Source organism: Centrocercus urophasianus, unplaced genomic scaffold, assembly GCF_019232065.1.
Source record: "Centrocercus urophasianus isolate 14NV4802_14NV808 unplaced genomic scaffold, USGS_Curo_1.0 seq_18, whole genome shotgun sequence".
NCBI classification, from domain to species: Eukaryota; Metazoa; Chordata; class Aves; order Galliformes; family Phasianidae; genus Centrocercus; species Centrocercus urophasianus.
Genome location: NW_024884733.1, coordinates 7,803,213 through 7,818,164, shown reverse-complemented (window position 1 = coordinate 7,818,164; position 14,952 = coordinate 7,803,213). Strand labels below are relative to the sequence as shown.

Below are 14,952 nucleotides of genomic sequence, written 5' to 3'. Positions count from 1 at the left end.
TTGGCCTTTTATTTTTATTAGGCATTTTCTGTGTATTTATTATTATAGCTGTTTATTTTCTCCACAAAGACAAGTTAGTATAAGCATTGCTTTTGCTGAATGCTGCTTTCCTGATTGATGTTTGTTCAAGGAAAACCAAGCATACTGTTCTTTCATAGTATGAAAGAGAAGGAGAAAGTAAACAAGAAGAAGGAGATAGGAATGTCACCATAAAATACCAAAATAGAAAAAAAGATGAAGTTTGAGGTCACTGTGTTGGGAAACAGGAGAAAGCAGAACAAGAACATGTGCTGACTCTTGGTACGTGTAGTATTGATGCATCTTTTAAAAATAATGCTTAGCATTTAACAATTTGAAAGAAAATAAGATGTCAATGTGGTTACTATTATTAACATAAATACCTAGGTTTCAATAAAAGATGTCAGTAAGTTGTGGGGAATTAAATAACTAATTCACGTGGACATGCCTTACTGGAGAACCAGTAAATTTCTATGGCACTCTATGCAGCATAATCAGGTAGGAACATGCTATAGAAACAGACTAATGTTTATTTGGATGTACTGAAGAGATTAAAGTGTAATCTCTACAGTTTATACTTCACTAGTAGCACAAATTATACTTAACAAATTATACTTGAGATGAAGATATAATCCCCAAGAGGGGGGGGGAGTATTATTTCATTTGGAATTCTCATAAAGCTATCCCTCAAAATCACTTTTTGCGGCAATTTTGTTATCCCTTGCTCTAGTGAAAACGAAAGGCAGAACGGCGAAACAAGCACTGAAACTAAGACTTGGTAAACTACTTTTGGCTTTGCTTTCAGGGTTAGGGACTCAGTTACAATCTGATAGAACTGCAGATGAGGTGCAAGTAATTTCAAACAAGTAAATCAATTCTTCAAGAAGTTCTAAGAATAAATTAATTTCTGCTTCAGAGAAGAATAAAGAGTTCCCACGTCCAATTGACTTTAATATTGGTAACTGAATTTGAGATGCTCTGGCTTCATGCCCACTGAGTTCAACAAAAGGCAGTTTGGATCCATAACATTCTGACTCAGGCACAAAATGATTTTGATGGCTTTAAAGAATATACATATATAGGAATATACAGGAGTACAGCTCATAAAATATAATTGGGCTCATTCAATTCAATGCACCTTTTGTTATTCACTTAAAAAAGGCTGGAAGGGTTCATGTTATATCCAGAATGTATTTTCAGTTCAGTTAATGTATGGTTTGGTGGGATGTAAAGAGAATACATGAAGAATAATATTAATGAAGTATCTCCATTAAGCTGGGAGTTTTCCTACAAGTAAGTTGCTAAAGATTTTACTCAAAGTTCATGAAAAGAATAAAGAGTGAAGAAACAAGCTTAATTCCTTGAATATGTTTAAAAAAAAAAAAAAAAAAAAAAACCAACCCAAAAACCAAAAAACCCTAAATAAACCCACAAAACTCTGGGATAACAGAATTTTAACTCATTCTCTCAGATACAGAAATTAGAACCTACCCTTCTGCTTATGGAAGCACCATACACCAACAGTAGGACAAAATGCATTCTAGAAATGATAGGATTATGCTTCAATACAAACTAATTTGCAGATAATAAACACACTTAGCATGTTATGGCCATATCCTTGTCTCTGTGTAACTGCCGCTTTCCTGGCTGTTGTGACCTTAATTCTTGAAATCAAGTTTATGTTTCAGAGATGTACCCACAGGCAAAGAGTAGAAAACATACCAGAGAGATTAGGATTAAAAACATCGAAAGATTTGAAATCCTTCATAGCTCTGTTACTACATGTAACTTACATGAATAACTACACTAAAATAGCTTATTTCTTCATACATCTTCTACAGCTTACTCCATCATTTCGAATTAACACTGAAATAGGAGATAGATGAGACACTTCCATGCCTGAGACCAAAAGAAAGTGTTCATCATTAGCATATTTCTGGACAGTTCCTCCATTAATACTTAAAGGGACAAAAAATTTTTTTCAAGAAGAAAAGGGAAAGAGATAACTGTGAACATAGGAAAATTATGGAAGACCTAGATTACTACTCCAGTGAAAAACGTGTAGCAACTTGGAAAGGAACATAAAATTATCAATTCTGACTGAAGGATGAAACTTATGCAAACAGAAAAAAAAAAAAACCCGCACCCTTTTTAGAACATTTTAAGAAGTGTGAAAACTACAAATGCTAGAACTGTGAAAAGGAAACTGGGAATTTGATCCATATGTTCTGGAAATGCCACTGCCCACTACTGAATTATTTTTGGAGAACAGAACAGAGAACAGAAGAACAACCAAAAAGCTGTTATAAACACAGGGTCTCCCTGGTGATGCAAAATTTTTACCATGGCAGATATTAATGAGTGACTCTTACCATCTGGATAGGATATATGAAGAAATTATCTTAGATATGTTCTAGAATAATTACCAAGGAATATGGTATTATTTGCCAATTAGATTTCTAATTGTCCGAGGATAAATAATTCAACTAGCTTCAAGGGGAAAAAAAGCAACGCTATTCAGACTGGTTCACACATCAATTTTCTTCATATGGGTGAATATAGTTTAAAAGATGGATTGGATTTAGTCTAAACGATTCTACTCTCTTACAGAAAATCATATTTTAAGCTCTTTATCACGGTATGTTTTTCCAAACTGAAATATTTTTAAAGCATGAAACATAAGAAACAGCAATAAGACCTTTGTATAGCTTCATCCACTGCTTCTCACAACCTAAACAGCACTAATTTACCCAAATCATACTGATTACAAGTGAAATAAATACCAAGCAGCATACTACCATTTACTTCTTCCCAGAAACGTGTAACTGGGAGGAACCAACATAATATGTTCAGCTGGAGAAACAATCAAGCCTTTTATTTCTATGCTATATGTTTAGCAAACAGAAACTTCATACCAGTTGACACCTTCTACCTGAAGGCTGACCGTGATGCTGGGCATGTACTTCTCTGACAGCTGGATAGCCTTTAGTTCTCTCATTTGGTTTATTCCAGACAGTTAGTAACCATAGGTACTAACATTATTTAATGAACTAGTGTTCATGCTAATAGCTCTTGCCATACAAAGCAATATAGACCAACATAGAGAGCAACAGATATAAAGGAAGTATTATATGCATTTTCTTCACTATAACAGTAAAGTCTCCCTGAAAAGTTAAGATACATTAAAAAAAACCTGAATGGTGGCAACTGTATACCATCTGTCTTGTTCTGGTTTAGAAAGGAATTGCATCAGTCCATGATGTTCCTTATAACACTTCTCCCTCGTCACTAAGAAAAATCTAGTAGCAAAGTTCTCAATACCACACTGAAATATTGAAAAAAATGAGATTATTAGACATGATGTAAAAATATATATTAATAACACTTCTAGTTTGATACTCATTTTTCCTAGAAATGTCTTTCCTAAGCAATGTATCCATTCTAAAAGAAGTAATTCTTTGCATATATAATGTAATCATCAAACTTGAACTGAACCTAAGTGCAGTTTTTATTTTTCGTGTCTTTATTCATTCTTTTCTACATAGTATTTGTGGAATTCAACATCTGGAACGAGCAGGAAACAAGTTGACTCTCTTTGACTCCCTTTATTTCTGCATAGTGACATTTTCCACGGTGGGCTTTGGGGATGTTACACCCAAGATATGGCCTTCAAAGCTGCTTGTTGTCATTATGATCTGTGTTGCTCTTGTGGTGTTGCCCATACAGGTAAAATGGATATATTTTTTTAATTTTCTCTATAGAATTGTTTTTAAAACAAAACAATAACCCCTCCAAAACATCCTTTTGCAATGCATATAAAATATCAGAAATAATAACCATCTTCTGTAACCTCTAATCTTTTCCTAAAATTTTCCTGTTTATCTTTGTTTAGTTTAAATGTACAATAAAAATATAATACAAATTTATAATAAAATATTTAACACTGAAGCCAGCTTTCAATCGCTGGTGAAAGATTTCTGTTTCTGTCACGTATCACAGAGCCCTTCTCTTTATCCTAGGTAATTTTAAAAATGCAGAAAACAACAAAACAAAAACAAAAAACAAATCAACCACAATAAAAAAATGAACACCCTGCACTTTATGAGTACAGCATTTCCTCTGCAGGCTTTCCCTGTTTCTAATCTTGATTCTCTCCACTTCCTCTCATGTTCTTACAGTTCAGTGCAAACTTAAAAAAAGAACTCATTAAATCTGCAACTCAAGCAAATTGTCTTCACATCTGTGTGTGTTGGCACACACTGATCCAAGTGCACATTTAGGAATTTTTGGTGCCTATATGAGCTTAGGTTGATTTATGAAAATCCAAGTATTTCATGTAATCAATCAGTTTCCATAAATTTGTACTAGACATTTGTCAGCTCATTAGCAAAGACTTGATGACTGACACTCTCTGACTACAGGGCAGCCGTGCCACAACACTAAATATCTTGTTCTTGGTGATGATCCAAAACTCATGGCCACAAAAAGGAAGTGTGGGGAGACATCATGCATGCTTACTGAATCTTACAGCAGACCCAGATGCTAGGCCTTAAAGCTCCCAAATTTCTCATACAGCTTTGATTTCCGCATTCTACTTCTTTGATTGTGAACTAAGCCTCAACTCTGAGCAGACAATACAGAAACCCTGTGAGACTTGAAGCTCAAGCTGTCAGCACTAATTTCCTTGAAATTACCTGAACATTTAAATTATAGCCAAATATTTAATGCCTGCATATGCAAACATATGCACTAATATAATTGTATTCCCACTCAATGACAGTCTAATAAAATATATGATCTGCTTGAAACTAAAATATAATTTAAGAAATTTGGAATTTTCACAGAAATACAAATTTCATTTTTCAAGTACTTCTAATATACAGTTAAAGACCAAATCTATGCATTACCTGTAAATAATCTGGAATCTATTGCTCTTTCACATCAATCTAAGTATTATTCACTATTTTATTTCCACATTTTTGTAGCGATGAAGAGGCTTTATAGTTTTCTACACGCAGAATGAGGGAGACATTATCTAGAATCACAAAAGCGTAGAATATCCTGAGTTGGAAAGTCTCAAAAGGATCACCAAGTCCAACACCTGGCTCCAGACAGGACCACCCAACATCCAAACCCTATGTCTAACAGTGCTGTCCAAATGCTCTGTGAGCTCCAGCACCTGGGGGCTATGATCAGTGCCCTGGGCAACTTGCTGTCTGCTGTCCATGCCTGCTGTCCTCTAGGGCAGAATCTTCCCCTAATCCTCACCTGTCTCTCCTTATGACACTGCTCCATGCTGTTCCCTCAGGCACTGTCGCTGTTATCAGAGAGCAGAGCTCCCCACCAAGGATTAGCCTGATCTAACCCCATTTACTATAAACTCTTGAGCTTTGTCTTTCTACTGTATTAAGTGAATTATTATTCACAATAAAAATTGCGAGAAAAAGCTGTTACCACAATAGACATATAGTTAAATTGATCTCAGGATTAAATGCATATTACAAAACACTTTGGTACTTATGAATTATATTAAGGCACGGATTATTACAGTACTGTCTTTAGTTTAAAAGATTCTGATTAGTGGAGCAATATTTTATATTCATAATAATTCTGTCATACTTCCTAGCTTACACACTAGGCTTCCCTTTCATTAGAGTAAAAAACAGATTTTACTGTCAGACTGCTTACATCATTCAGATGGCAAATGGAAAAATGCAAAATTAACAGCTGCCATGAATGCAAGTGGTATATATATGTATAAGTCATATTAGTGAGTACACAGATTGGACGGTAGCACACAGATACAATCACCTTCAGAGTACTATAAAAGTTTCTGAAGACGGTCATTGCCCAAAGTAAAATAGTGCTTCTAATTATTTATACTCATATTGACCTAAGCATTTAAAAACTTAACTTTTCGTTTGAGGGCAGCATTTAGATCACAGGGCACTGGAAAAACAGCTCAGAGATGTGAAATATGTGAACAAGACAGCAAACAACATAGTCATCACTTTTTTCTAAAATTTTAGGGCTGGGTGTAATCACATGATATTTTAATGAAGTTATTCAGCTATTTGCAATAGAGACTGGCCATACTTCCACATTTTTCTGTAAACCTACTATCAATCTAACCCATACTCCAAGAACTTTTTGCAAAGAAAAATACATTTGGCGCTAACAGCATCACTCAATAAAAGCATGATCTGAACAATGCACTGTATGTAAGTGGTACACTTTTACTGCACAGCTGTTTGACTGTATTTAACCGACACATATCTATTACAGTTTGAACAGCTGGCGTATTTGTGGATGGAGAGACAGAAGTCCGGAGGCAACTACAGTCGACACAGAGCTCAGACGGAAAAACACATTGTGCTGTGTGTCAGCTCTCTGAAGATTGATCTACTTATGGATTTTTTAAATGAATTCTATGCTCACCCTAGGCTGCAGGTATTTGTAGAGAAAGAAAAAAGAATCTCATAACACTGATTTTTGGAGTGTTCTGGAGTCACTTTTGAATTGTAAAGCTGAATTTAAAAATAGTTGGCTAAACTGAGAATCTAGAATTGCAATAAGAAGTTGAGTTGTTGAGAAATGGAGTATGGAGACATTTGTTTTGAATTGAGGTAAAAGGGACTGAATTATTGTCTTGTTGAATTATGCTAGTCCTTTTAGAAACAGACATTCCCATGCAGCTTCCTTTTCTTCTTTTTTTCCTATTCAAAGAAGGAAAGAAATGGAAACTTCAATTTTTTTTTTTTTTTTAAGATACTTTTGGAGAAGGAAAAAATAGAAGCAAAGACCTTCTAAGGTGGTTACAAAGTCTTTCTCATTGTACACATTCAATAGTTAATGCAGATGTCACATAACTTGTTCCAATCATATAAAAGATTATTTATATGAGGTAGCAATTTGGATTCATCATCATTAGCTTTTCTATAAACCATTTATTTTAAAAAATCTTCTCTGCCAATATCTTTTACCATTACCTATGGCACCACACTTAATTATGCAATGCAAAAACCCCACAAAATGTCTGAGCAGCAGCATGACAAATACCAAATGCAAAATATTCTCCAAATTAATCAGATAGTAAGAATTCTAAGCAAACGTACAGACAAATCTAGTATTTCACAGATTTATAATTGGTCAGTCTTTGTGATACAGACGAAGCAAGAGAAGTCCTAATACTACTTATGTAGCATGAAGGAAATTATATACATTCCCTTCACAACTGAAGTGGGAAGCTGGAGGATACAGATGATGCTGGAAGTAAGCTTCCAGCAGAGGACTGTGTGTGATAAGGAAGACTTCATATCGAGAGTCCTAATCTTGTCTCTCCTTCTCATACACACACGCATATACGTGTCAGGGTGACCTTATTTCTAATAGAGATTGTCTGTACAGGTATTAAAAATTGGATCTGCCCATTAATGCAGAGGAAAGATTTCAAGGAGTAATAGAGATGGTGAAAATAACTGTTTTAATTGTGGAAAGCTTCCTATATTTTCCAGCTGTAATGACAGAAAAGTGAACTGTGTTTAAAAAATTTATGCTTTCATAGAAACAAAAAAGTAATAGGATTATTCTATTGGTCATCTTAACCTCTTGCATGAGTATTCCTGCCATTTTCATTTAGGAATGACTCCATATTTTAAACATTTGTATTCAAATTACTTTTGTCAATGAAATTTGAGAACTATCACAGAAGTTTAATATATCCTTGGTCTGTTGATTCATCTCCTGGCAACAACAAATGGTATCATCAAATAATAACATGATTATTCCTCATTATGTTTTTGGCAGGACTATTATGTTGTTATTTTGTGTCCTACTGAAATGGATGCTCAGGTCCGGAGAGTGTTACAAATCCCGATGTGGTCTCAAAGAGTTATCTATCTTCAAGGCTCAGCACTAAAAGATCAAGACCTGTTGAGAGCAAAGTAGGCAAATATAGCTAACGCTTATTTACTACCTTGTTTCACATATCCTCTTTGATAAAGAAGTTTGACAAACAACAAAAGCTAGAAGGAAAGTATGTTTATTTAGAATACAGGGATCTTAGTTATATTTGTTTTTTTCCTTAAGTCTGAAATTTTTCAAGGAACATATCTGTAAGTTCTTCATTTGACCAATCTTTGAATCACTATTTTTTTATTTTATTTTTTTTAAGGTGTTGAAACAGAGTGCCTATAATTTCTTTAGCAAAAGCTGTGTTGAAAATTCTGAAACTGCCAATAATGCTAGAATTTTTGTTATTTGTGCATAGATAGTAAGCCAACTGAAGGGGAGAAAAAGTGAACAAAAGTAATTATCACCCTTTGAATGCTTTGTACAGTCTTGTTTTCTTAATAAGTTCAGCCTGGTAACATAAGCAGTGACTCTACTTTACCTCTATGTACTCTTCCCTCAGGATCTTGCTCTTAGCACACATTTTCTACCACTTCTAAAAAAAACCTCTTTGCCAGTTAATATTGAATGACAGTAATCAAAACATATCAGTCAAACCAGTCAAACAGAGTTTCTAAAAAAAAAAAACACCAAAAAAACCCCACAAAGACTACCAAAACCAACCACCATTGCTCAATCACTTAAAGGTGGGAAAGAATTCACAGTGGAATTTGTGTAGGAGGGTAGTCTCTTCAGACTCCAAAGAGAAAGGTGATTCTTTTCAAATAACTGTTTTAATTTATCTGCACTGCTTTTTATAAGAATGTAACTGTCTTCACTTAAATTAATCAACTAATATAGATATCTAAAATCAAGCCAATACGTCAGTACTTGTGTCATTCAGCCTTCTAAAGAATTATTCTGAAGAATCTCATCTGTGAGAAGTCTAGCAAGCAGTGCTATCTTCAAATTTCTGCTACTGAACAAAATAGCTACCTTTTCATAACTACCTTACTTGAAAATGCAGAAAATCTTTGTTCAGGATTATGAACTTCTTTCAAAAAGCGGTTCCTTTTTTTTCTTTTTTTCACTTTGTTGCTCATTTTCAAGGACAAATTCATAGGGGAATTTGGCTAACGTTTGTTCTACACATTAAGAAAAATTAGACTGTTCCCTACAGATAATAATGAATTTCACTTATAATAACCTGGAGGTACTCAATGAAGTATCTGTTTCCTGCAGAACATGTAATTGAATGTACCTGTCACAGAATAATTTTCCACCTCTCCTGAGGGAAAAAGCACAGTGGGAACTTAATAGGATGTTTAATTTGATCTGTAAACCAGTAACCAGTACCTGAGATGTTTGCTATATTCTTTTCAATGAGAATATAGTGTACTGAGAAGATAGCAATATGCACGGTAAACAATTTCTAACAAATAAAATCATAGAATGGTTTGTGTTAGAAAGGACCTTGAAGATCATCTAGTCCCAACCCCATGCTATAGGCAGCGATGCCTCCCACCAGACCATGTCGCTCACAGCCCCAACCAGCTTGGCCTTGGATGCCTCCACAACCTCCTTGGGCAATCCTCACAGTAAAGAATTTTTTCCCAATATCTATTCTAAATCTACCTTCTTCCAGATCAACGCCATTTCCCCTCATTCTGTTGCTACCCGCCCTTAGAAAAAAGTCTCTCACTAAACAAAGTAATGTTTAACACCACAAAAATAATAACAATAAAAAAAAAATCAAGAAGTGTCTTTTTATTTATCAAAATTTATACATATATTATAGATGAATTGCAATGCCAAAATATCATGATAAAGGTCACACTACAAAAGGAAGGAAGGGAATAGCAAAAATTGATGTACTGCATATTTAGTAAATAGTTAACTGAGAGTTGTATTTTCCTATGTGCTAGTACACCATCTGACTACAAAAATGATACTCATTCTTGCTTCCTACCTTTGAAAGTTTCACTTTGCAATTTTTGGTTGTTCTCTGGGAAAACAAGAAAAAACAGTCTGTCATGGTTTAACAACACTGCTACATCTATTGGGCATCAGTACAATTAGAACTTTTTTATCTACACAGTAACTGACAAAAAACCCTTGTTCTTCAGGAAGACTACTGCTAGAAAGTAACTTTATATTTCCTTGCTCTACAGCTTTCTCCCGTGCTGTTAAAAACAGTTTTTCTCTTCTTAAAGTTTTCTACTTCAGTGAACCCAGCACACATCTTAATTCTCTTCTTATCCACTCTTCCTTTACTTTATGCTTCTTTTTTATTATTGTTTTCATGAATTTATTTCAATATTTCAGTGTATCAAGTTGCTTCAAATTCTTTCATTCTCAAGCAGTAGAACAATATTATTTTTCAGATTTAATGGCATAACAATTTACAAAGCTTTTCTTGTTATTAGAAAATTAATAGAATTGTCAGAATATTCTGGGTTCTAATATAGCATAGATATTATAAGTGTTTCAGTTGTCTAAATTCATGGTATCTATTGAATGTTAGTATCAGAGGAATTATCCTTGCCAACTGTGGCTGAAGTGATTCAAGAAGCTTCTAAAAAGCACTGGAGAAAAAGGTGAATATGATCAATGAGATTTCATTTCCTCAAAAAATCATCTGTATATTGACCCTACTTATCATCTCTTCAAATGCTGCTCCATCACTAATGTCACTGAATTTTCCTTCCTAATTTTTTTTTTTAAAGACCTTACCACTTCTGCTCTCATGCTTATCTGAAACTACTCATATAGAATTGCCCATTCTTCTCTGTGTAAGTTGCACTTGATGTTACTATTTTAGAAATACACAGTTGCTTTTGTCATTTTTTTTTTTTATTTTTTTATTTTATTTATTTTTTTTTTGCATTTCAGGTACTGAGGCTTCTCCTGTTTTTCCTACTGTTTGCTGCCTAGGGGACAATATATAATTATCTTATCCTTCTTTTCCATTTATATTTTCTCCGAATGATCACACACGAAACACACAAATTCACTATTTCTATAGTCATAAACCAAAAGGTTATTACTCAATTTATCTGGCTTCTTAATATGGATATCTATTCATCAACTTTAGTTGCAGGTTGTTAAAAATGCATCTTAAGTTTTGCTGCTCAAATAAAACCAGTAAAATATTGTAGATCATCTTGTAGAGCATCCTATGTAGACTAAACTCAAACGTTGCCAGTATTTTCTTACACAAGCTCTTATTTTTATCTCGCTAAAACAATGCTTAGGTCTTTAATGTATATCATCTCAATTCTTTCCAAACACTTTGGAAATATTATTTACATAGTCCTTCACTTCACCTCTTATTGCAGTCCTTCTCTGGCTTACCCTTCTTTCTCATCAAGGAATGACCTTTTATTCTCACTTAGCCTACAACTCCAAGTTCTTAACGAGAGGAAACCTGACAAGCCTATAAAACTGCTCTCTTACACATACAACAGATTAGTATTCAAATCCCCTTGTGACTTCACCTACACTGTACCTTCAAGTTAGAATTCAAGCTATTAATTCACCTTTTTATACTCGGGGCTGATAAAAACTTAATTTGCAAAGTAATTGTGCTTGAGGCCACCTTGCTTTTCTTACTTTGGAACAGCTTCTATTGGAACAAAGGGAAGAAAATTTCCTAGAACCTAGCCAAGAAGTACTGGCATACTGTGATTAAGTACATAGAGGAGTGTTGTTGACGTTAACGTAATGCATGAAAGCAGATAGACTTCTCTGTATTCAGTATCTACAGTCACATAAGACCATAAAATGTGAAACATGAATCAACAGAAGGTCGTGGGGTTTTTTTGTATGTAACAAAGTTTTCTCCCTCATTTTTGTAGAATGGATGATGCTGAAGCTTGTTTCATTCTAAGTAGCCGCTGTGAGGTGGACAGAACAGCAGCTGTAAGTTCTGAAGAAATAACCAAGAATGAATGTTTATACTGATGTTTATACTGATGTTGTACCCTCAGATTTCTAAGAGCACAAGATTAAAGTAAGCTGATTCAAGACACAAATTTTCCATAAATTGAATTAACTTCAAATATTCAGTAAAACTTCAGTAAATACTACTATTTGAATGAGTTAAAACTTTTCCAGTCAGGGAATGTTTGTCGGAATCCTGTCAATTCATAAAAATTGTTTCTAGGAAAACCATCAGTTTCAAAACTCTGAAGAAAGCCTTGGGATTTGCTAGAGATCTCAGACCTTTAAGTGCTTTAAGTTCTATAACAAAGCCTGCCATTAGAGGTCCCTGGAGCTGGAAGCAACAGGATTTTGAGCTTCCATTTATCAGCCTTAGATCCTGATAGCTCATGTCTCAACTCTCAAGTCTGTCAAAAGCATGGGAGCCTAGAAATCTCAGAACGTTAAAATTCAAATAAGTCTTCCAGTCTGTGGTTCCAAAGGAGAATGACATAAGTCAAGCATCTGAGCTGTAACAGTGAGACTCCTGGGATCAGTATAATTTGAAGTTTCTCAATAAGATTTCACCTCCATCCCTGTTTTTGTTGCTTAGATTTCCTTTGCACAAGGAATACGGGGCAAGTTTGTTTCTATTTTTTTGTTTGTTTGTTTGTTTGTTTTCCTTTACTGCCTCCTAAACCTCTGAAAGGAAATAGAATTTCCTATACTGTTCCAGCACTAGGCACTACTAAGGACTTCAACAATACACACAAGGCTACAGCTTGTCACTGAACTGACAGTTTCCATCTTTGTCCAGGTCAGTGTTAGTCTACAACAGTCTATAGCTGATTTTTTAATCCTGCTGAGCTTGAGAAATGCATTGGATCCTCTCCTACTTGTGACAGCTGTCAAAAATTAACAGATGTGTTGAGGACATCTCTTACCAGAACAGCTGTTGTTAGTAGCGATTTTTCAAAGGCAGAGAAGGTTTTTATCTCTCCATCTATAGTACTCAGCAGAGGATCTACTCATTTGTCATAGGTGCTACCAGCAGTTTTGATAGATGCTTGTTACTTGCTATTCTGTTAATTAAATTCTGTTGCCTAAATTTGTGTTGCTTTTGATCACGGGTATCAACAATAGTTCAGAAATTCAATAACAGGTGTCAGACAGTTAATTCATAAATATTGCTTCCTTTTTCACTTAGAGAAGTAGGGACTTGTGTAGTCAGACCAAGAATTTTTCAGCTTTCCAAAATCTCCTACCAGAAATTCTCTCTTCTCTGGCAAGACAAAGCTTTGCCAAATTTTACAATATCAAATGCAATTTTGACACTCAGACCAAGAAGTAAGCTGCTTTTCTGCTATGTAACACAAGACAGACATCTGTTTCACTAGTAGGATTCAACTATGCGATTCCTAAAGGGAATTCAAATTGCACTTATGTATAGATGACAATTTGTTGTGTTTTTTTTTTTTTGTTGTTGTTGTTGTTTTGTTTTTGTTTTTGTTTTTTATTGATGGGTTTAGAGATGTAGTCCTTGCCAGACTGTGAAATTAGTCAGCACATTTAGTGGGCTGCCTGTATTTGGTCCATAAAACAATTTCCTGAAACACTGCATCTACTGGTCTAATCTAGTGAGTGATGGGAACTTCCTTTGAACTATTCTATAGATAACTTCTTAGTAGGCACTATAAATATATGAAAGATGACTTCTGCCAAAATCCTGCTTCTGACCCTTTCAGAAAATTCAGATATGGTTGAGTTGAAGCTTAAACTTTTTTCCTTCCTTTAATCAAATTGCGTGAGATAATTATACTGTTAATCCAAGTCACAGTGACTTTCAAGTGTCAACACATTAAAATAGGAAAACAAATTTATTTAAAGTCTTGATTTGAGTTCTGAAAATGTAAATTCCTGCTACACTTACTTTAAAATTTGCAGTTTTTGCTACATTAACTGAAATATCACCTCTATATTTACCATCATCAGTATATCTGGTGATTTTTGATCACTGACCGCAGGCCATTGTGTGACCTGCAAACACACATGGAAGAGAATATATTTTTTCCTTCAACTCCCAAAGAAGCCTATACTTTGTAACGAGGATAGAAGCGTAATTTTGCATTAGCTGCTTCTAGTTACAATACATACATATTTAATGCCTTTTTATGTGCTAAAAATGTCAAAATTTTTCGTCACCACAAACTAGTATATAAGTTACTAGAAATGTAAAAAGGAGAGCCACAAATACTGCACAAATAGATTGAATCTAAGCACTTAAAATTCCTACCTGTATTTTCATTTCTATCCCTGGACTGCTTCTGTGATGTGAAAGTAACTGGGGAAAAATTCTAATTTTGTGAGAATCCTAAATAACCAGCTTTTGTACACAAACATATGCTTATGACAACGGAAATATTAAGAGCACATGCATACCGAGATGATCTCCTGAAACTGTATAAAGCATTTAAGTACCTACTTTATATATGTTACGCATTTGTAAATTGCTTCAAAAAATAGCAAATGGAGAACAATATATATTTAGCAGTTTTGAAACTGTGAATGTGCCAAATGATTGCGAGTTTCTAAGTATCTTTCCCATTCTTTTATAATTATCTAAAAATATTTTATTTTGAAATCAATCAACACCTACTTCTATAGGTCTAGGTTCAGTAATTTTTTTCTTTCTAATGACATTTGCATTTTAAAAATTGTAGTAAGCTTTATTAATTCTCAACTTCAGAAATTCTTTCACCTCCCAAAAAATAGTAATGCCTTATAGAGAAAATATTTCTAAAAAAATTTCAGAGAATATATGAATAACAATGAGAAGAACAGAGGACGAGTAAACAGGGCTTGAAGCATACAATTAAATGTATTTGGTGGTGCAGCTTTGGTTTATCACAGTAAGTTTAATTTTAGCTCCTTATATAATCCTTAAGAATAAAAACAGTCACCTAAATTTTATTAAATCTAAGCTACATTTCTATTCATGTAGTACACCGGAAATAACTCTTTCTTACCATTTTACAGACCAGTGTGTTTTTTGCATGACTACTATCAGAAATGCAGTGGGGAATTTAGTAACCTCAAACTCTGCAATGAGGCTCCATTATCACT

General features: G+C 34.3%; 1 protein-coding gene across 6 annotated transcripts in view; it reads left to right on the top strand.

Annotated features, from left to right (window-relative positions):
• Positions 1-14,952, top strand: part of KCNT2 (potassium sodium-activated channel subfamily T member 2) — a 116,770-nt gene that overhangs the window by 57,305 nt on the left and 44,513 nt on the right. For all 6 annotated transcript variants that reach the window (XM_042819339.1, XM_042819338.1, XM_042819336.1 and 3 more), the window contains 4 exons: positions 3,564-3,744; positions 6,304-6,468; positions 7,825-7,961; positions 11,766-11,829. In XM_042819339.1, coding sequence (XP_042675273.1) covers positions 3,564-3,744; positions 6,304-6,468; positions 7,825-7,961; positions 11,766-11,829 — 547 coding nt within the window. The remainder of the gene's footprint in view (positions 1-3,563; positions 3,745-6,303; positions 6,469-7,824; positions 7,962-11,765; positions 11,830-14,952) is intronic.